The 22,707-nt window shown below is 47.5% G+C and overlaps 1 protein-coding gene across 1 annotated transcript in view; it reads right to left on the bottom strand.

Moving 5' to 3' along the window:
* Slc6a5 (solute carrier family 6 member 5) overlaps positions 1–22,426 on the bottom strand; it is a 52,491-nt gene extending 30,065 nt beyond the window's left edge. Inside the window, exons 1-7 of the mRNA XM_034511741.2 lie at positions 22,144–22,426; positions 20,287–20,829; positions 17,645–17,783; positions 15,124–15,255; positions 14,702–14,875; positions 4,764–4,905; positions 2,057–2,189 (exon numbers count right to left, since the gene is read on the bottom strand). Coding sequence (XP_034367632.1) covers positions 2,057–2,189; positions 4,764–4,905; positions 14,702–14,875; positions 15,124–15,255; positions 17,645–17,783; positions 20,287–20,829; positions 22,144–22,146 — 1,266 coding nt within the window. The 5' untranslated portion in view covers positions 22,147–22,426. The remainder of the gene's footprint in view (positions 1–2,056; positions 2,190–4,763; positions 4,906–14,701; positions 14,876–15,123; positions 15,256–17,644; positions 17,784–20,286; positions 20,830–22,143) is intronic.
* Between the last annotated feature and the right edge of the window lie 281 nt (positions 22,427–22,707).

The raw sequence follows: 22,707 nt of genomic DNA, 5'->3' as shown, positions 1-22,707 counted from the left end.
TTGGGTACTTTCTCACCTCCCCCTGTGCATGGCCCCATGTGTAGATGTCCCAGTTCCTTTGCTCCTGGTGACCCGAGAGAGGAATATTTGGCTTATACCTCGGATGTGAGCAAGGAGCAGGCAGAGGCTTTCTGCAAGCTGCTTGTCTGGGTCAGGCGGGCTTCCACCTGCACCTGCTTCATATGGCCGGTTAGAACCAACTGTGATCAGTAATGAATCATGCTTGGCAGGAAGGATGATGACTGGCTCACCTGGCCCTTCCAGGCACCCTCCTCACAGCAGGGGCCCCACACAAACAGCTAATTAGGTTAGCTTCACTGAGCTGCTTGAACTTTCAGGCAGTGCAGCCCTGGGAACCAGGCTATCTGCCTGTGACCTTCAGGCCCTTCAGGCTGCCTACTGATCACCAGTGGCGTTCTACCAGCTCAAAGGCTGTGTCTCCAAAGGGCCAACTTTGTCCCCTCAGGTCCTGCACTAGAGGAACAGAGCTCACATCACTGCAGGGAAAGAGGCATCTCTGTTGGACAGGGCCTTGCTTGTGGAATGTTCATTGTAAAGGAGCCAATCACAATCCCACATTTTCTCTGGCTCTCAAATATGTTTGATTCATATCAGTACAACCCGGGGAAGAATAAGAAACTTCAGTTCATTATTTCTGGCAGCAGTCCTCCTTTTGAGGGGGGAGAAAAAGTCGTCTCCGCTGATTTTTGATTGGAAACTTTCCTCAGTGAACCAGGATTAGTGTAGCAATTGTCAATGATAAGCCTACCAGCTGAGACTACATGCATTCTTACCCCCTATGGCAATCCTACAGGGTATGGGCTACCATCCCCAAGGATTGAGGATTAAGAAACACATTCCCAAGTGTTGGGAGCCGACTTTAGCAGAAAGCGGCTAGATCAACTTTGCAGCCATCTGGAACCATATACCCTGACGAAAGATTTGGTTTTCAATAGCCTACAACAGCTAAAGCACACTCTGATATCCCACATATTTTGTGTTGCTGTTTACTGGCCCCAGCTGCAAGGTGCACGTGGTGGCCACGCCTGCAAGGTATTGCAGTTCACGTGCTGTCCACGTGCTATCTACACCATACATGCTTATAAGGCGCATGTGCTATCCACGCCTGCAAGGCATTGCGGTGCACGTGCTGTCCACGCTATAGACGCCTGTAAGGCTTACGTCATATCAACACCTGCAAGGCACGTGGCAAAAGCCTATAAATAGCTCAGAATTCCCTTCAATAAAAGAGACTTGATCAGAATCTCTGTCTTGTCTCCATTCTTTGCGTCTCTTGCCCCCAGAGCCCCACACTCTCTCTTGACCAGAGCACTTAGCCCCCAAAGCATTGAGGTAAAAGTGTTGAGGCAGAATGTGGGCCTCAACACCCAAGGTTTACTAGCTTGCCATAGTTACACAGCTAGGAGGTGGCTGCTTCCTTTCCACTGGGCTAGCCACATCATCTCCATCTCTAGCCTCTGGGACTTTTTCAAGCAGATGCTTGGCTGGTTGCACCGAGCATCCATGTGAGACAAAGACATCAGGAAGCCACAGGTGACCCTGGATATGACTATGTGGTCCCTTCAGCATCCCACATCTTCCTATGGCCCACATAGCATTCATCCTGAGCTAGTGGGGTCCTCAGGCCTCAATCCCAGCTCCTATTTTACAGATTAGTAAACAGATCTTAGAGAAGCGTGGGCCTGATTGCTCCTTTGGCAATGCTTAGACAGAACAATGTTGGAACTAGAGGGCCTTAAACACCTGCCAGCCCAACATCCTTCACTTTCAAAGTGAGAAAGCAGAAGTCCTCTAAAATAGCTAAGATGAGAACACTGGCTTTTTATTAGCTGGGAAAAAAATAAATGTTAAGAGTAAATCAAAAGCTCTGCCAAATTCGTGTCTCAAGTGGAGACAACCTTACACAGCAAACACCATGGGAAGCCCTCAGGGGCCTGAAGGCTGTGGAAAGAGTAACCCAGTCTCAAAGAAGGCAGAAGAGGAGGAAGCTGGGGGGGGGGGGGAGAAGAGAGCTTAGATAAAGCCAAGTTCTTACCTTTCCTGATGTCTTAATTCCTTTCGCCAGCGATGCATACACAATCACCCAAGCCAGGAAAAGGCAGAAGGCCAAGGGCCACCGGATCTCACCCGGATATTCAATCCCTGCAGAAATCTTCAGCACAAAGTACCTAAAAGTCATGTAGAGATGGAAGAAGAGGAGGGATGGGAGGAGGGAGGGAGGAAGGGAGGGAGGGAGGGAGGGAGGGAGGGAGGGAGGGAAGAAGTGAAGATTTGCAAGCTTCAACCTTCCATCAGAGCATCAGAACCAAGAGATTTAAACACACCCAGTACCTCCCACAGCCTCTGAGCAGGGAACCTCTTCAGGCAGGCTAAAGAGATTGGTAGGCTTGGCTCATGCCTAAGGCTGTCTACTGAACATTTGCTGATCTCTTTAACTGAACTAGAAGGTCAAGTGTGATTGGTTTTGTGAAAAACAATTGGCACCATCATCTGGAGTTGCCACACAGAAAGCACAACTGTAATCTCAACACTCAGGATGTGGAGGCAGGAGGATCACAAGTTTAAAGGTCATTCTCAGCTATATAGTAAGTCCAGGCCCATCCTGAGCTTGGGACCCTCTCTCAAAAAAAAGTAAATAAACCAAATGAAAGATGTATAATAGAAATTCTGAAGTGGGGTTGCGGGGTTGCTCAGTGGTTGGAGTACTGACTCCATAATCCTGAGGAGAGGAGTCTGGATGCCAGCACCTACCTGAGGAGCCCAGCAGCCCACAAATACTCAAAACTCCAGCTTTGAGGGATCTAATGCCCCCTTCTAGCTTCTACAAGGTTATCTATAGCCACATATGCATAAACACACACACACAAATAAATAAAATAAACCTTTTTTATAAAAAAAAATGACAACAACGAAGAAGAAGGAGGAGGAGGAGGAGGAGGAAGAGGAGGAGGAAGAGGAGGAGGAGAAGAAGAAGAAAAAGAAGGAGAAGGAGGAGAAGGAGAAGGAGGAGAAGGAGGAGGAGAAGGAGGAGGAGGAGGAGGAGGAGAAGGAGTAGGAGTAGGAGGAGAAGAAGGAGAAGGAGAAGGAGAAGGAGAAGGAGAAGGAGAAGGAGAAGGAGAAGGAGAAGGAGAAGGAGAAGGAGAAGGAGAAGGAGAAGGAGAAGGAGAAGGAGAAGGAGAAGGAGAAGGAGAAGGAGAAGGAGAAGGAGAAGGAGAAGGAGAAGGAGAAGGAGAAGAAGAAGAAGAAGAAGAAGAAGAAGAAGAAGAAGACAAAGAAGTTGTCTGACTTGTCAAGAATGAGGGAATGATGTCAGGCTTTTCCTTACAGAAGCACTACTGTGCTTCTCAACTTTACAAAGCAGGAGTGGCAGAAAGCAGTCACTTAAAGTGCACCTCTGCATTGTAGTTCAGGTTGTACTGGGCATGCTCTGAGGCTCACATTGGCTAAAATATGAAAGTACTCTCTGTAGAGTGCTTGCCTGGCACAAATGCAATCCTGCTTTTAATCTCCAGCACTGTGTGTGTGAACAGGGCGACAGTGCAGGCCTGCGATCCCAGTATTGGGGGATGGGGGCACGAGGATTTAGAGTAAGGTGGACTATATACAGCAGTGGTCTACATAGAGAGCTCAAGACTGGGCTGTATGAGATTCCAACAGCACTGGCTCATATCACCTCAAAATAGCTCAAGTGGGTCTGAGCACCCCAGCTCCCTGAAGGTGCCCCTTTAGCTTGCCTCAGCCCATCCCCCACCATTTTATAATTCTATTCACAATCCTGCTCACACCAGAGTGCATATGAGTGTAGGAGCTCAGCTTGGCTGGACAACATTGTTTTCCCCTCCATGAGGTGGGTACACTGCCCCCCTCCACAAACATTTCAACAAGTACACTTACAGCTGAGTGTCTTTTAGGAATCCTGAACCCCATTGCCAGCATTCAACAACACACAGAGAGAGAGGACAAAACTCAGCCAGGCATGGTGCCTCCTGCCTGTGATCCCAGCCCCAGAAAGACTGAAGCAAGAGGATTCTTGGAGTTCAAAACTAGGCCGGACCACATGGTGAGTCCAAGCCAGCCAGGGTTACAGAGAGAATCTCTTTCTGGAAAGAAAGGAAGGGAGGAAAAAGGAAGGAAGAAAAGGAAGAAGAAAATGATGGAAGGGGAGAAAGGAAGGAAGGAGAGATGGAGGAAGGAAAGATGAGGGAAGGAAAGAGGGAAGGAGGAGGGAGGGACAAAGGGAGGGAGAGAGAGGGGGGAAGAGGGAGGGAAGGAGGGAAAGAGAAAGGGAAGAAAGAAGGTGGGGGAAGGAAAGGGGGAGGGAGGAAAGGATGAAAGAAAGTCTGTTTCTTTCGTGAAACTGAATGCCTGTCCTTAATAATTTTCTTACTTTTAACTTCTCTTCCCTGGAGGTCAAGTGCAGGTGGACAGAGTGACCTGGCTGGCAGATGTCTGCTGGACCACAGGAGTCAAAGTTAACACTTATTTCTTATCAACATGATGGATTGCCACAGTACCAATCTTGTTCTTACCTGTGTCACTTAGTCATCCCTCACATGCAGGACCACAGTGCACAGCACATGGCTTTTGGAAGCCCAATCATCACAATCTCCCTCTCTTATCACTGACATCAGCAAGGAGAGCACAAAGGGAGGCCACCCACCCCTCCCACCTCACAGCTCTGGTCTGCAAACCATCCTCTGGGCTTGCTTATTATAGAGTTTCCCCAGACCCAGCCAGCTTACTTGAAATACTCTTCACTCCCACTGACAAATGTCTTATTGGCCTGGCTGGTGAAGTTAACCATTGTCAAGTTCGGATAGGCAGTCATACAGAAAGTCGAGTTCTTGATCTGTATCTTGGGATGGTCACTGATAACACAGGAATCTGTTCAGGAGAGGAGGAGGATGGACCAGAAACAATGAGGTAAGCATGGAGAATGGTCAGAGGTCTCTGCTCCTCCGAGGTAAGAAGCCAGAGTTCTAAACATTGTGGAGCAGCAGGGAAATATTGGCAGAGTCCATTTCTCACGCCCACACCCCCGAGTCCTGCAATACCTTGTACTAATAACAAAAACCCACATTTACATAACCCTGGACTCTTTAAAATAGAAAAATTGGGCTTGTGCCTTTAAACCCAGCACTCAGGAAGCAGATGCAGGAGGATCTCTGTGAGTTCAAGGCCAGCTTGATCCATATAGTAACTTTCAGGCCATCCAGGGCAATATAGTAAAACCCTGTCTTAAAAAAAATAATAATTAATTTTTAAAATAAAGAAATGGGCTTTTAAAGGTTATTAAGGTCATTTAAAGGTCAAAAGTCAATAAAACTACTTAAGTCCCATTGGTAACGAGAAAGATCAAAATTCAGACCCGGATCCTTAGGACACTAGAGAAGGCATATCAGTTACAGAAAACAATTTAAGCAGGGGTAACCTGTTACGACACAGCTCCTTCTTAAGTGCTGTTGCTACAGAAGGCTTTGTAGTGAGTGGTTCCCGGACAGGAACACCAGCCAGCCTGTAATCCCAGCATGTGTCAGATAGAGGCAGGATGATGGGGTGGGGTGGGGGGGGCGGGAGGAGATACAGCTCAGTTTGTAGATCACCAGGCATGCAGGAAACCCCAGGTTCAATCCCCAGCACCACATAAAACCAGGTTTCGTGACTCACATCTGCAGTCCCAACACTAGAGAGGTGGATGCAAAGGAGTCAGAACGTTAAGGTTATGACCAGCTTCACAGCAAGACTTCTAAGACATCCTGAACTAGATTCTGTGTCAAACAAAGAATAACATAGAAGCACCGCCTGACAGTATAAACAACACACAGTAGGCACTCTTAAAACCTGTGCTGTGCGCTCTTTCCACCCTCACATGGGTTAGCAGATATAGTGATCACACTGTGTGCTAAAAATCCTGAAGACCTAAGCAACGAGACTAAAACTGTGTCTCGGTGGATTTGATCATCATGGGCCATATGGTAATAACCAGAAAGATTTTTAACTTTTGTATCTGAGAAGCTTGGCACTGTTGACATCAAGCAGAAAGACTGAGGATGCTTCTGATGTTACAGTGAGCAAGTCAGTTCTCCTTCGACAGAGAATTATTATTCGGTCCAAATCTCAATAGCTGAGAATGCCTGGAATAAGGAAAACTCAACCACACAATTGTTAGCAGGTCCGGCACTGTGGAGGTTTGGTCTCTTCCTTGTATTGTAATGCTAAAAGCTTCAAGGCCTGCTTGCCTCCAGGGATGAGAGTCTGCACTTACCAAGTGATGCAATGTAACCTTGCCCCACCCCGGAAGTTTTCCCTGATTGGTGAATAAAGATGCCTACAGCCAATAGCTGGGCAAAAGAGAGATCGGCAAAGACTTGGGTTCCAAGGCTTGAGATCTGAGGAGACCATAGGGGAGGAAAGAAGGCAGGAGAGAAAAAAGATGCCATAGGTTACGTTATAGGCCATGAGGGCTGGCCAGTTGGGGTTAAGAGCAGCCCAGATGAAACGTAGTAAGTAATAATGGGGTTCTCTACAAACATAGATTTTAATAGCATAGAGGGTAGATCTCTGCCCAGTTCTAGTACTGATTAAGGCTTACTGTAAATAATAAAAGTTATGTGTCTTTTATCCAGGAACTGAATGACCAAAGGGGTGGGTTAGAAACCCCAGATTGAGATGAAATAATTTCTACAACAAGGCACCATGCTGGACTCAGCTCAAGAAGTCTTCCTTAGACCCAGCGAGCACAGATTATTTTAATATTCATTCTCAATAGGAAGAAGCTAGGATCTTTCTGATCATTTCACAATGTGTTTCTAACAGCGGTGTAAATAGACAGGCAGCTGGGGGGCTATCTCAGTGGTAAAGCACTAACCAGCATGCCTAAGATCCTGGGTTCTATTCCCAGCACCACAGAAAGGAGCGCAATAAATAAAAACGGGCAGAAATTTGAAATAAAAAGCCCACTGAACTCCCAAAAGACAGTTTTACCAAGCAGCAAGTAGCAGGACAACTGGCACTGTGAGGACTAGGTCTCAGGGATGTCTGCAATACTCTATGTCTGTGTCCCTAAGCCTTACATCACCCTCTGTGAGATAAGTCCTGGAATCAGCTGGTACCCAGAGCTGCAGCCACTGCCAGGAACAACGGGGCACTCATTGTTTGAAATCCTCACTCTGATCTACCTCACTCTGGAATACACGGCAGAACTCATGGGCTCAGGTACCTAGAGAGTCCGGGATGGGGGCCCAAGGAGGAAGGCATAAATGAGGAATGGCAGAAGCAACAGTGTTCCCACCAATCTGTGATGACCTTTTCCAGATGTTCAGGCCCAGATGCACAAAGTGAGTCTGCATGCCATCTTCCCTTTCTAAATTGTGGAGAATGAGTTGGGATAGGGGATTTGCAGAGGGGAAACCAGGAAAGGGGATAACAGTTGAAATGTAAATAAATAAAATATCCAATTAAAAAAAAATTGTTCCAGACACCATGACAAAAACGTAAGCACTGCATCGTACCCCGCCCCTGAGCCACGCCCTCTGGGAGTGCAGCCACAAGGGCAAGAGTGGGGATTCAGGCTTCCACCAGGCCTGAGAGCAACTCCAACTGCTGGGAATGGATGGATCTCATTTACAGGGCTATTGCAGGGACGAAATTAAGTGAGATAAGAGGTTTAAAAGAACTCAATAAATCCTAGCAGTAACCTAGTCTTCATCATTATACCTGTCCACGGAGCAGACAGTGCTCAATATCACTTTGTGAACACACTGGCCTGGCACAATTGCCTGCTGCTCCCCCACCCCCACCCCCGAGTTATCTCAGAATGCTGAGTTAAGATTCCAACGACATGGGCTGGTCATGTTGCTCAGTTGCTAGAGTGTTTGCTTCGCAGCGCGAAGCCTCCAGTTCAGTCTTCGGAAGCACATTAAAGCATATGTGGTGGTGCACACCTGTAATCCCAGCATGTGACAGGCTGAAACAGGAAAGCTACCAGGATTCAACAAGCAAGATTCCAAATAACAGTCTTAAACCCCTCCCCTTCTGATTGGTTCCTCAGATTCTCTCTGTGGAGTACTAATAATAACTTCCCAGGCCAAATCATTTTTTGCTGGTAGAAAGCTGACCTATGTGGTAATAGCCACTGGCTGCTGCTCACCAAACACCAGGAGTCTTCCCTCCCTGGACAAAAAAACAAAACGGGCTCTACTAAATCTCAGGCTGAAAATCTGTTTTTAGGTGTCTCCCAGAAGCTGCCTATTCAATATTAGCTTCTTTAATTAAAAAAAAAAAAAACAACAAAAACAAAACAACAACAACAAAAACAGTTTCAGAAACATTCCAGACTGACAACTATCATCTTTACTGGGGAAGATTTCTTCTTCCCCCAGAAGCAACCTGAACCAGGTGATTAAAGTTCTGCTCAGTTCCTTTTGGCGTAAATAACCACAGGACTTAACTCTAGCTTTTCCTGATGAAAAGCAACCCATCCGTTAAGATCTCAGGAATTCATGCTTGCTTCCAAAACTTTGTAAAGACTCCCTAGACCCGTGGGTGCACAGAGGAACACCACTAGGCCAGTGTGTAGCCTCATCAGGTCTGGTTCCAGGTTCCCACTGCAATGCTGCAGAGCTACCAGCAGCCTCGAGCCTAGTGCAATGTCTCTTCTCACCACTGGGTGGCAGGAGCGTGCTTCCCGGCTCTCCGCCCTTTCTGTCCGCCAGAGAAGCAATGACAGGCCATCTCATCAGAGCTCCGCGGCCCAGCAACCCCGAACAAAGAACAGCGATAATGATCGCCTAAATTGGAAAGCTGTTGGAATGGGATTCTCTTTACTCGGGCAATTATTAATAAATGAAAGCACAGGAAAGACCGGGGAGAAAAGGGATCATTTAATTAAAGTTCTAATGAAAATTAAGCCATTCCAGAAATAGAAATTGTGTTTATACTGTTCCCATTTGAGCTGACCCAGCTAAGGCCCTGTTTGAACAAAACAGTGAGTGAACCCGCGGGGTAGGGACAAACTCTCCTCCATTGCGGATCTTTGGAGGGCTGTCAGCCTGGGCAGTAGCCTGTCCTACAAGCTGTATCTAGTGACGCAGGACGCTGAGACAGGAGGACTGCATTTGAACTACAGAACAAGACTTGGTCTTAATAAAAAGGGGAAAGAAGATGAAATGACTGGGCATATTCTACCTCTATAGATAGGCTGCGCAAGGGATGGTCTTAGGCTGGAGTGGGCACAGTGCTTGACATCTGTATCTTGACATAACCAGATAACATGATCAGAGCAGCACCAGACATAGATAAACCTCCACCCACTGTGTGCGAGGGTCACAACGTTAAACCACTTATACATTCATTCATCTCCTGGGACGATGCCAGGCTTGCTTTGAAAAGGAAGTGGTTACAGGGTTGAAGCGGTGTGCCTGGGGGGTCATTTGGGGAACACTGCGGGGGGGGGGGGAGGGGGGCAGCAGGTCCATTTCCCAAAGAAGCCTAGCTTGGTGTATCCATCTTGGAGATGCCATGGGAAAAGCTATTGTCTGAATTCCCAACAGCTGGGCCAAGCAGAAGAACTTTAAAGCAACTTGTATCTCTGTAGGTCAGGATACTGTTACATTTTTATGTCACCTCAAAACCCCAACAGGACTGAAACCCCTATCAAAGAGAATTTGATCCCATGTATAGAGCCCACCCATGTGCAGATAATGCAGAGGCTGAAGGGGGTGGGGTTCAGAGAAAGGTGTGGGGCAATATTGATACTTTGTTTTGTTTAATGAAAAAATTAAAACAATGGCTAAGAATGTTGTGGTCTCTGACTCATTCATAGGCTCCTGAGAATAATCAGAGAAATATGCCCATTGTCTGTGCTCTGGCTGTTTTAATGGTGTGTAGCTGGTGAATAGACACCTAGCCATGCCAGGCCTCTATCCCTCTGCCTCTCAGGGATGCTTGCTTCAAGCCACACTGGAGAGAGACATGAAGCTGAACCAGGGCAGGGTCATGCCTGTTTCTTGAGGCATCATCTATGTACCTGGCCAAGGTTATAATACCATTAGCTTTAAAAAGAATAAACACACACATATAAAAACATATAAACTACACAATAAATGCATGTCTATGACAGAAAAATGGAGCAAAGATTGGCCCCAACCTGTTAACATTTTTATCCTTACACCCATGTAGATATTGCTAATAAAGATAAAATCCCACTATGAACATAGCATGCTCTTACATTTAATAGAATGTGGGAGGTTTTTCCCCATGCTTTATTTATGAATATTTGTTTTTAATGATGGTAGAATACCTTGTTCTAAGGATGAGCCATAATTTATTTGAGCGGTGGAATTGTGTGATTTTTTTTTTATCACATACTAAGTTCCTACTACTTTCCAGCACTGCGAATGTGATTGCAATTAGCAGTTTGGTACCATACTTACCTGCCTCTAATTTTCCTTTTGCATGGATACCTCAATGTGGAATCATAACAATGATAGCTTAGCCATTGTGTGCATAATCTTTCTTGCTGTCACACAGAATATCAACCACAAGCATCACTTGGGAAACATCTGTAATGATGTCACTTTTGCTGGGACTTGATAGAATAGAACAAATGGACCAAAGATTCTTTAAGCACCCTGGACAGACAAAAAAATCTGGGGTCATATGGCCCAAAATGCAGACCTGGGTCTACTTTGCAACTTACAGTGTAAGTTTGAAAAGTCCTCTTAGCCATCTGGGAAAAAAATAATAATCATTATGTCACTTGCCATCTGTAATTGATAGGTTCTATTCAAGAGGGACAAAAAAAAAAAATGTCACTTTATGATGCAGCCTTGCAGTCTGAGAAGCACTGAGCACTGGGGTAAGTCTGTGGCCTTAAAAGACATGCACACTTGGACTCCAGTCTCCAAGTCTGACCAGACACCTAATTCAGAGCTTATGCTCAAGGTTTTTCACCTGTAACAAGGAAACAATGGAATGTCTATGTAGGCTTGTTGTGCATAGTAACACTGGCAATTCAATGGAAGAGCTTCTCAGAGAGATCAGCGTGCAGTGAAGATGGCTGTCTTTACTATGTGCTAAGATGCTACGCTGATGATAGTGAACCTTGTTGGTAGAGGACTGTATATCTCTGAATGACTTCCACCTGAGGGAGAGCCACAGAACAATGATCACTGTGACCATATGGTCTCTCAGGCAAGCTCGAGAAAGCATCCTTGGATCCTAAATCAAAGCCTCAGCTTGATCCAGGACATACTCTTGGAATGGGACTCCCTTTCCAGTCATGACTCTGTTTTCTAGTCAAGCTCCAGAAAGCATGCTTGGATCCTAAATCAAATCAACAGCTTGGAATAGGACTTCCTTTCCAGTCATATTCTGGCAAAGACAGGCTAGATGCTGGGTTGGGTTACGACCTGAGTTTTCTTCACTCTAGACTGCAGTTCCTGGAAAGTGTGCTCAGTCTAAAGTTGGTGGTTGTTTCCAAGAAAATATTCTGGCATCTGATTGCTGTTTGTGATTCTGTGAAGAGCTACAAAGTGAGTCTCTCCAATATCATGAATTGTTTTTTTTTTTTTTTTTTTTTTTTAAGGTAACCACTGCATGGGGCAAAGAAGGTGGGGCGACGCATTCCAAAACTGAGTATGGTCAACTATTAAAACTATTGCAGAGGTGGGGAGGATGCTACTTGATGGTGGCTCATAGGTCTGTATTCAGTCCCCAACAGCAAGAAAAATAGAAAGGCATCGAGCAACTCCTAGCTTGGCATGTGTGTGTGTGTGTGTGTGTGTGTGTGTGTACATTTTTTTTTCTTTTTTTGAGACGGGATTTCATGTAGCCTGTTGGCCTCAAACTTGCTATGCAGTCAAGGATGACTTTGAATTTCTCGTCTTCCTGCCTTCACCTCCAGGGTGCTAGAATCATAGGCATGTAATACCACCCCCAAGTTTATGCTGTACTTGGCATCAAACTCAGGGTCCTATGCACGGTACACAATGTTCTATCAACTGAGATACATCCTAAGTCCAAATCTGAGAAAATTCTAAATCCTGATCCCCAGGGTCATCGACACAGACTGAGCTTTAACTCATCAAGTTTGTTCCTTAAGTGACTGACATTCCCAGGTGATGCTGATAGGCAACTACCAGCTTCGGGTACAACTATTCTACCCTGAGAAAACTATCAACAGGGAACCTGTGGAGATGAAGACAATGAGCCCCACAGATATTGAGGAACACTTAGCCTTGGTCATGCATCCATAGAGTGGAATCTTGTACTTGAGAACCTGCACAAGCCCCATATCCTATTCCTGAGCACTTCCAGGTATGCAGTTTGTATTGAAGGGAAGCATCTTTATTGTTCCTCTCTTTTGCTATTATTCAAAATCTTTCTAGGTGGAGGCTGGGTGTGATGTGTGTGTGTGTGTGTGTGTGTGTGTGTGTGTGTGTGTGTGTGTATACATGACATGCATGTGTGTGGAAAAACACTACAGTGTATACTGTGTCCTTAGATGTGGGACTGGGACTACAGAACATGTGTTAATTTCAATGGGAAATGTCCTCCATAGAGTCATGTATTTGAGCACTTGGTCTTCATTAGGTGGTGCTGTTTGGGGAGGTTTAGGAGGTGTGGCCTTGCTGGAGGAAGTACATGACTGGGAGCAGGCTTGAGGGTTTATAGAGTTGCCCATGTGATGGTGATGATGTGAATAAGAATGTCTCCCTATGGGCTCATATATTTGAATGCTTAGTCATCAGAGAATGGCACTACTTGAGAAGGATTAGGTGTGGCTTTGTTGGAGTAGGTGTGGCTTGTTGGAGTAGGTGTGGCCTTGTTGGAGGAAGTGCGTCATTGGGTGAGCTTTAAGGCTTCAAAAGCCCACACCAAAGCTAGTGTCTTTCTCTTCCTGCTGCCTGCTGAAGTCTCAAGTTATGGTCCCACATTTATGGACATAGTTTATACTGTAGTACTTTTATACACACATGTATGTCACACATGTGCACACACATACACACTACACCCAATTTCCACCTAGAGAAGTTTTGAATAAGACCAAAAGAGAGCCTGGCGGTGGTGGCGCATGCATTTAATCCCAGCACTTGGGAGGAAGAGGCAGGCAGATTTCTGAGTTTGGGGCTAGCCTGGTCTACAGAGTGAGTTCCAGGATAGCCAGGGCTACACAGAGAAATGCTGTCTTGAAAAACAAAAACAAAAAAAAAAAAAAACAAGAAAAGAGAGAGAGAGCAACAGTAGAGATACTTCCCTTCTACCCAAACGCAGGATTTGGATATAGAACTCTCAGCTACTTCTCCAGCTGTCTAACTGCACACTGCCATGCTCGCCACCCTGATGATAATGGACAAAACCTCTGAATCTATAAGCAAGCCCCAATTAAATGCTTTCTTTACTAAGAGTTGCCATGGTGTCTCTTCACAGCAATAGAGCACTGACTAAGACACCCCACTTCTAGTGTGTTCTCTGTTTCCTGATGTGATCCCTCAGCTTCCTGCTTCTTTGACCATGCCTACTGACTCTTCTCTCACAGTGAACTCCTATTTGTCATAAGAAAAATAAACTCATTCTTCCAAAAGTCACCTTTGGTCATGGTGTTTTGTTGTAGCAGCAGAAAGTAACTAATACCACAGGGAAGAACTCATTTAATGCTGTTAACACACCCATGGGGGCAAATAATGCCAAAGTTCTGCAAGGTGTGGGCTCTGTAGGGGAAAGAACTGGTTTGGGAGGTGAATTTTAGAATAAATCACAGATTATGTGCAACTGGCCTTAGTAGAAACCCACCTTCCACAGAAAACCTGGGAGAAATCTCTTGCTTACCGGTACCCATTAAATAACCATAGTTTCCAACAGAGACTGACACTAGCCGAAACACACACACACACACACACACACACACACTCGTGGATTTTTACACATTCACAGCTGCTATTATACCCCCATGTCTTTCCTCTGGTAAGCATAAGAAGGTAGATTACAGAATGTAGTCATTATTTCTGTGTCCTGGGTCTTCTGGAATCCATTCCTTTCCTTCTACCCAATACACTGAAAATATATCCCACGACTCCTGGACTCAGTGGATTTCAAACACCCAGCACCAATTTTCCTTTCTCCCCACAGCAGGCAACCCTCTCCTTGGTCCTCATACTACACATATTTCTAACAGAGTCTGGGGTAAAGTCTGCAGTCAGAGCTCGGGGGTCACATGTGTGGGGATCCTGGAGTCTATGACTTGTGGCATTATTATTGATAACTCTGCCAATGAGAATCCCAGCATCTCTTGGAAAAAGAAAAAAAAAAAAGTCAGAGAGGGTTCCTAACTCTCTCCCAGATCACAGCTAGATGGACAAATATTCAATGGAACAAAGCAAAACATAGGTTGCTTGGTAACAATGCAAATTTCCTGGCTCCACCCACTCAAGTAAAATACGTATTCCACACAGGAATGTGAGCCTGGACATTTAACAAACACACCAGCTCTCCGCGAGGAAAGAAGACTTTTCTGACTCCCATCCTTTAGGCGTGGGCTTTTTTTTAAATGTTAGAATTAAGTATGTTTGGATGTTTGACTTCACCTTTGTGCGCCCAGGGGCCTGGCCTGTCTATTAAGTGCTCACGGAGTATCCGTTGAGTAAACAAGCACGTACAGCTAAAGCACGTCCAAACTTACCTAGTAAAAGTTTGGTTTTATCTTTGCACTCCGGTGTGTTCCACGGGTTGTTGCAGGATCCCCAGGGCAGCACAGACACAAAAGAGGCAAACAGGTAGAAGAGCGTGTAGCAGATGATGACGTTGTAGTATATGGCTATGAGGACAGAGATGATGAGCATCGCGATGCCACAGCCTGCAAAGGGGAAGGGCCTGTGTTGGTGTCCTGCCAAACCCCATGCAAGAATCGCACCCTCAGAGACTGCTCCGCTCCACACAGGTAGATACAGACGCGCTCTCCCAGGGAAATGGTGACAATCTGCCAAGGACCCCACACGGGCAGAAACAATGAAGGGACGGTGAGAGGGAGTCTGTGTCCCTCCTTAAGTCTCGAAGGTGATAAGGAGGGCAAAGCCAGGAGGCAAAGAGGAGAACTGGACTCACCCTGCAGAGCTGGGATGGCCTTCCACACAGACACAGGACCCTGGCTGGCAAACTGGCCCAGGGACACCTCTAGGAAGAAGATAGGTAAGCCAGCCAGTGCCAGCATCATCAAGTAAGGGATGAGGAAAGCACCTTGGAAAGAAAGCGGGAAGGAAGGAGGAGTCAGGAGACATAAGCAGGGCTCTGGCCCAACTTAACCCTCTGGGCTGGGCCTGGTCTCCTTAAAAATAAACTGAAGAAGCTTTTAATGTCCCAGCTCAACAGAAGGTGCCCACAGGGCAGTTTAGGGCCTTCTTCCAAAATCATAAAGCTATACATGGAGATACAGTACTTGCCTCAGTTTCCCACCAGACAGAAGTTGTGTGCTAATGGTCTTGAGTTAATTAAATGATTTAATTCTCAACCAGACTCCCAAATTAAACCCTTCTACTGTTTCACAAATCCATGCCTCTCACTGGAGGCAGATTTGGTGGAGCCCCACTAATACCTAGGCCCTTTAAGGGCCTCATACACTCAGCTAAGCTGGATTTGAGGAAACCACAAACCTTCACCTCACCAGAGCTTGGCCTGCTCTGCCTTCAGACAACGGATACCCTCTTGCTCAGGCAAAGTGCCCACCCATATCATCACCCACAGGCAGCAGCATCTTCACACAGCTTTCTTCTCCACTCAGAACTGAGTCCTCAGATGCCAGCCCTCCTGGGGGGAGAAGTCTTCCCACAGTCCCTTGCCCCAAGCACCCTTCTCTTCAGAATATTTATTCGGCTGTCTCTAGACTGTGAGCTCTCAGAAGTTTATCCCCTTTAACTCGGTTCCTCAGAGGCCTGGAGGAGGCTGTAGTACCTAGTACCTGCGGTCTTGCTGGGTTCTGGAGAATTCTTTCTCTGCAAGAATTTTCAGGCCTGGAGAGAATTACCAGGAAATACCCTCTGGGTCAATTTGGGCACTAGAGATAACAGAATCTGGACGGCTGTGCTCAGCTCAGGAAGCTATTCCCTCATCCCCACCCCTTTCCCTGACTTCTTCCAGGTCTGTCTGGCAGAAGGTCGTTTTCCTGCCAAAGCCTCCAGTCAGGAAGGTCCCAATAGAGGCCAGGAACTCCTGGGGTGTAGGCTTGGGCTCCTTCTCTATTCTCTCTGGATAGAAATTTAAAAGAATAAAAAATGTTTATTGTGTGAGGAAGCTCCCCTCACATGCTGCGGGCTGTGAGGTGCCTGAGCCTGCCTGAGCCGCACTGCGGACAAAGCCTTTGCTTTTCTTCTCAGTCCCCTTATAATCTTCAGGGCCGCATGAAACAAGGGTGGTAAAAGAGCTCTTCTGGAATTCCTCCCTTTGCTCCATCTCACGCGCAAACCCCCTCCCCCCATCCCTGCAGTCCCAAGAACAGCACCACATCCCTGCACTCAGGCCTGCTGGGGGAAGAACGGAAACAGTCGGGGCGGTGCATCCTATCAGTTTCAGGGGCACCCCTGAATTCGAACACTCTGTAGTCTGCATTAGTACTTGTCAACGTGTCTTATTCAGAACTGCAAGGGCAGGCGGGGTGGAGTGTGTTTTCTATTTTACACCATAACTGTCCCCTGCTGCAGCATGGGTTCTACTCTCGGCACCAAATACCTACTGGAGCGGATCTAAAACCTGGAGAGAGAGGACTGGGCGAGGGGAGCATTCCTTGTACTTTGAGTCCAATAGAGATGTAAATTCCTAGAGGATCCTTATCAGCTAGTCTGGGGTGAGTAGCGGCTCCGGCCCCTTGCCTGGACCTCTGGTGGCAAGCCAAGGGATCCTGACTTTATAGGGTCCCTTCCTGGTAGGTACATCCAAGATCCAGTGGGTTCTAACCCACGTTCCTTGGTATCCCCACTCTTCTTTCAAAGGCAGCATCTTTCACACAGTGAGGACACGGAAGGAGATTCATCTCTGGTAAATGATTTAACTAAAAACAAAATATCTCCCGACTCTTCCCAAGAAAAGGGATGTTAGGGTGAGGTACTCCTGAAAGATTACCCAGTAAGTAGGTACACCCCAAGATCCCCACTGCTCTCTTTCACGCTGAATTCTTGCACCCTGCATTCCACCAAGGTTGTTCTTTCTCGCAGTCTCCAAACGAGGAGGCTCAAGGCTCGGATTTCCCAGTTACAATCTTAAGCCAGACATAATTTGACCTTCAGGATCGCAGGGCGTCGGGCTCTAAAGTGCATTTCTTGCAAGGGAGTACTCACTTCCTGACTAATCGGTGTTTAACTTGAATTCGAACATGCCTGTTTCCGTGTACACTTGGCTGGGAACCCAGTCCCCAGTCTGGGCTAGTAGAGATGCCTAGTGAGTGAGGCCTACACCTCACCTGAGCCCATGTCCACTCTGAAATCCAGCGGGTTCCATTTGCTACTGCAGTCCGGCCTGCAGAGGACCAGGTTGCCCAATCTTCCCTCCCAACCTCTGTCTAAGGTCTTTGGATGCGCCCGCCCCACCCCTCCAGTGCCCGCCCCCTCCGCAGGCGGAAAGAGCTGAAAAGCCATACCTCCCCCGTTCTGGAAGGCCAGGTAGGGAAACCTCCAAACATTGCCCAGCCCCACTGCGTACCCCACCATGGACAGGATGAAGTCCAGTTTGCTGGACCAGTTCCCTCGGGCCTTATTCTCATCCCCTTGCTCGTCCTCCTGAGGGCGAAAAGCACATTGTCGGATAGCAGACCCAGGTAGGTCCTCAGCAGGCGCCATTTAGCCCTCCCCACAACAGCTGAGGGTCCTTCCCCCGCAAGCAGATCCCCAACTTCCCCACATAGGATGCATCGGCAAGCAAGATCCCAAGTCTGAAGGATGCATCTACGAGCAGAGCCCTTACCCCTCACCCCTGCACTGAGTGTTTCAGCAAGCAGGTCCCCAAATTTTATTCTAAATATCCACTTTAATCAGACCTCTGACCCGGTTTCCTAAATCCTACAGTCAGGGCACACCAGCAAGCAGCCTTCCCCAAGCACATCAGTCCCTTCATACCCAACCTGTCCGCCAGGAGTTCATTTAGCAAGCAGACTCCCAGTATCATGCCTAAAGTTCCCAGCAAGCAGGTTCCAAACCAGTTCCTTCTCCAACCCCACAATACCCCACCCTGCACATTCCCCCTTCAGGCCTTTCTTCAAAATGTGTGGCAGAAATAAGAGTTGTAATGCTTCAAGCCAGCCAGAGCCCCCACCTCACATTTCTCTGTCAAAACTTGCAGGTAAAACCTGCCCAGTCAGCTAATTTTAAAAGGTGCATCCTTCAACCCTGGAGCATGGGAAATAGGCAGGATGGAGAATTGGAGCTGACACAAGAGAAGGACTAGGAGAAGACTAATGTGTGTGGGGGGGGGGGGGGCAGGACAGCCAAAACCATTACTTCTGATCTAGATCTTGCTACTAAGCAGAACAACTCCCTGTGCACTGCTTGGGCTCAGCCTCTGTTCACATCTGGACAATAGGGGGGGGGGGGTACTGAATAATTCTCTCTGGGGCATCTGCCAACTTGCATAGTCTGTGAATCTCCAGGCTTGTGTCTCCAAGAGCACATGGACTTGATTCTAGAAAGCCTCAGAAAAATGAATGGGGAAGGCACCTTGTGTGAACTGTGTCCCTGACACCCAGACATTGGGATACCCTACCCCCTACTCCCTAGTCACCCTTCACCTAGCAAATGACATCATGGAGTGCTTCACGTGGTTCTCCAGCTCATGGAAGATAAAGCAATGATGGTCAAGAGAGAAGATGGCCTAGGGTCTGGAGAAGGACAGAGTGATTGTCAGAAGGGGCTGAAACCTTGGCACTCTCGTCCTGGCAGCCCTACTCAACCCCATTGCTGTTCCTCCCACACACACCGGCTCCACCCCTAGCCCCACCCCCAACACAGCAGACAGGGTAAGGGAGTCCCAGCTTTTTTTTTTTTTTTTTTTTTTTTTTTTTTTTTTTTTTTTTTTTTTTTTTTTTTTTTTTGTCGCAGTGCAGAGGTAAAGGGAGGTGTGTGAAACATATTTTCTACTCCACTGTTGGGGCACGTGCCATTAAAAGCATCTGATATATGCAGAACAGTGTTCTAGAAAGAAATTCCAAAGCAAAGAAACATGCAAATGCAAGGTTATTTCTAGTTACCCTGATGATTGGGTGGCTGAGTTCCTACTATGTGAGTGGGGGTGGGGCTACAGATGATTAGAGACAGAAAGGTCTATAAACCCTACATTGCACACGGTGATGCTCTCTCTGGCCCACCCTCAGCCTGCGAACTCTGGCCACACACCTAGCTCATGACTGCCAGACTAAAGGGGAGCTAGAGGAAAGACAGGCCAAGGAAAAGGAAAAGATAGAGTCCCTGAAACACGGGGGGGGGGGGGGGGGGGGGGTTCAGAGAAGGAAGAGAAATCACTGGGGTGAAATGGAACAAAAGCCTTTAAGGAGGAAAGTGTGTCTTTATCCCTGGTCCAGAGATCAGGATTCACTCTGTACGTGTTTTCTTTCTTTTCTTTCTTTCTTTCTTTCTTTCTTTCTTTCTTTCTTTCTTTCTTTTTTTTCCTATCTCCAGTTAAGGGGATACCCAAATGGGAAGGGCCGGAACTGAACCGTATACAAGTGAGAGGGCCTATGTTAGGAGAATTAAAAAAAAAAAAAAAAAAAAATACCGAGTTTTAGAAGGGCCCAGGCTAAGAGAGCCTGATGCTTAACTTCTGCAGCACCTCATGAAGAGTTCTCGGGTAGTAATGTTGACTCACGTGGGGAAAGCCCTTAGAATAAACTACATCCCCCTCCCATACCATTGGAGTTTTTATTTTTAAAGAACCGAAAAAGACTCAAACATGGATAAGGATAGGATAGGGACTCGCGTCTGTTGCAAGACGCAGAATCTCTCTGCTTTTATTTAACGGATCTGCACCGGTTCTACCGCTGAGGCTGGGAAGGGCAAGTCCGAACCTTGCTGGAACAATCGCTGCACACACACCCCAAACCTTAACTGAGAACCTGACCCCCACCCCCGCCCCCAGCAGTGCGAGCTTCCGAAGCCCCAAGCTGCCTCCAGCATCCACCACCTGGCATTGCCAACCCGTTTCAACATCAGCATACGTGCACCCGCCAGGGCCCAGCTCCCTTCGCGCGGTTGTTGAACAGCAGGCAGCGGGGGCCGCTTGTGACCTGCTTACCGGTATGGTAGTGGTGGCCACGCTGCCCGGGAGCACCGACGCGATGCCATCGGTACCCAACACCACCGTGCTCTGGCTCATATTCACCCAGCCCACGGCTGGGGTATTGTTGTGCTCCAGTGTGCCCTTGCCCACACTCACGTTCGCGTCCTCCTCCGGGCCCCGCAGAGCTGGAATCTTGCAGTGCAGAGCGTTGCCAGCCCCAGCGGCCCCGGAAGGGGGATTGGCCTGTGCGCTGTGCCCTTCGCTTAAGTCCCGGAGGGCTGCGGAGGTCGCTTGTGCCCGGGGGCTGCTGAGTTTACAAAACCCTACTCCGAGCTGCTGGGCCTCGCAGGCTCTCGCATCCGCAGACTGGAAAGTTTGGGCGCCGGTGGAAGCCGACCTGGGCACACGTGGCGGCTGGACAGCGGCCCCGGGGGCCTCCGCAGGAAGATCCTGCTCAGGGCTGGTCCTAGGTGCGCGAGGGCTATCCCGATGGCCCGGCACCGCTGCCTCCAAGATGTTGGCTGGTTGTTTATTCATTTCCTTGGGAGCACTGCAATCCTGCAAACACAATGTCAAGCTCGTGCAAAACAAACAAACAAAAAGTCACGGCAGCATTAAAAATAAAATATATGGATCTGCATACGCCGATGCACGCAATTCCAGGTCCAGGCACAAATAGACAGAGTAGCAAACGGACTCGGTGTTTCTCCACTCGCCACACCCGTCAGTAACCCTGGGACATTAAGAAGCTAATATTTTCTCCCCGGTGGAGGAAGAACTGAGGACAGAAGCACGAGTGGGTTTTGGCAGGGGGAAAGAGGTGGGCAATATAGGAATAACCCTACTGCCAGGAGCTCCCTGCCCTCTGTGGATTTCAAATCAAAGCTGTGGGTACCACATCCCCTTCACCATTGTGGAAAGATTCTTTAATTTTCCGCCCCATTTCCTTTGTCATTCAACAATGCACATTGCCTTTCTTTTCCCCCATAGACAAGCTGTGATCGCAAAACATGCTCTGGGGTAGGCCAAGCCTGGAAGCCACACGGGTAAATTCAAACTCTAGCACCCCAACCTACCTTGGTAGCCCAAGTAGCAAAGTCAAGGATAAACGTTATTTTTTAAATCAAAATATTACCACCAACAAACAGCCCCTCACTAAAACAATAAACTAGATGGAGAAAACATGGTAGCTGGCTTTGACGCTTACATTCTCAACACTTGATTCCAGACCCTACAACGTATACGGATCTTGCCAATTTTTTATCTTTAGTTTGCTGTCCATTCCCCGGAATATAATATTCTTTCCCTCCCTACTCTTGACTGAGAACCAAAACTCACCAAAAATTTTCATTAGCTTTCTCCTTATTGAATTTTAAACGTAAAGACTTGCCAGCAGTGGGTTTCCCTTTGACTTCCGCATGCCAGTGTTACCTTTCAGAGTTCCAAGATAGCATAAATAATTACTTCACGGTAAAACTAATCAAAGTACCTTCTCCTCAGCTGAAAGCCTCTGCTCTAACCCGCTTCACAAACGCGCAGACTGAGTTTACGTGCACCCAACCCAATACCTGAACTCCAGTTGGCAGTCTCAATTGCCTCTAAGACCCAGAGCGACTCGCTGGTGCAGGAATCTTGGCTTTCAGCACCACGGACAGTGCCTGGGATCCCTTGTGAGAAGCGCGACGGACGAGGGAAAACCTCTGCCCTCAGGCAAAGCTCCAAGTACGTATACCTGAACCCAAGCCTTCGAAAATGGTTCTCTACCTCTCGCCTATTGCACAGATATTTCCAAAAAGAAATACCCCAAACGAGTCTGCCATTCTTATCCCCACATCTACCTTTCTTTTTTAGAGAATAAAAGCAAGCACTCACCATGTCTGATGCGGACAACAGATTGAACTGTAGAGTAAAACCGGCTACTTGTCTTGGTTTGGCCCTGGAACAAGAGGCGCTTTCTATATCTCCCCAGGAAAGGCCGGGTTTGCGTCAGTGGGAAGCAAGGTGCCCTTCGTTTGACATCTTCCTGATAATACACGTTTGATAAATCATTACCCCTTTGGATTCGGATTTTAAAGGGACAACAGCCTGGAGTACGCTGTCTTGTTGTCACTCGGGTAGGAGGGGGCTGCGTGTTTGGCGTGACTCATGTGGGTCTGATTACTAAACCAAAGCCGGTGGGAGGGAACAAGAAAAGTTTGCCACCTCCTAATTAAGGGAAACATGGGAGAGACACGTCCCACTGCGCCCAAGACTCCAAGGCAAGGCGCAGCCGCCAAGCAAACGGATTGGACTGAAGTGAGAGAGGGGGGTCAAACCAGTCTCCCTCTCCCATCAAATTCGCTTGCACTCTCCCTGAATCTTTGTCAGCTTCTAAAAGATCACTCACCCAAATATTAGCAGGCCTGTCTCGGGTATCCAGCTAGGTCTTCCATGCCT

Source organism: Arvicanthis niloticus, chromosome 1, assembly GCF_011762505.2.
Source record: "Arvicanthis niloticus isolate mArvNil1 chromosome 1, mArvNil1.pat.X, whole genome shotgun sequence".
Lineage (NCBI taxonomy): Eukaryota > Metazoa > Chordata > Mammalia > Rodentia > Muridae > Arvicanthis > Arvicanthis niloticus.
This window is presented reverse-complemented; position numbering and strand designations above follow the sequence as displayed.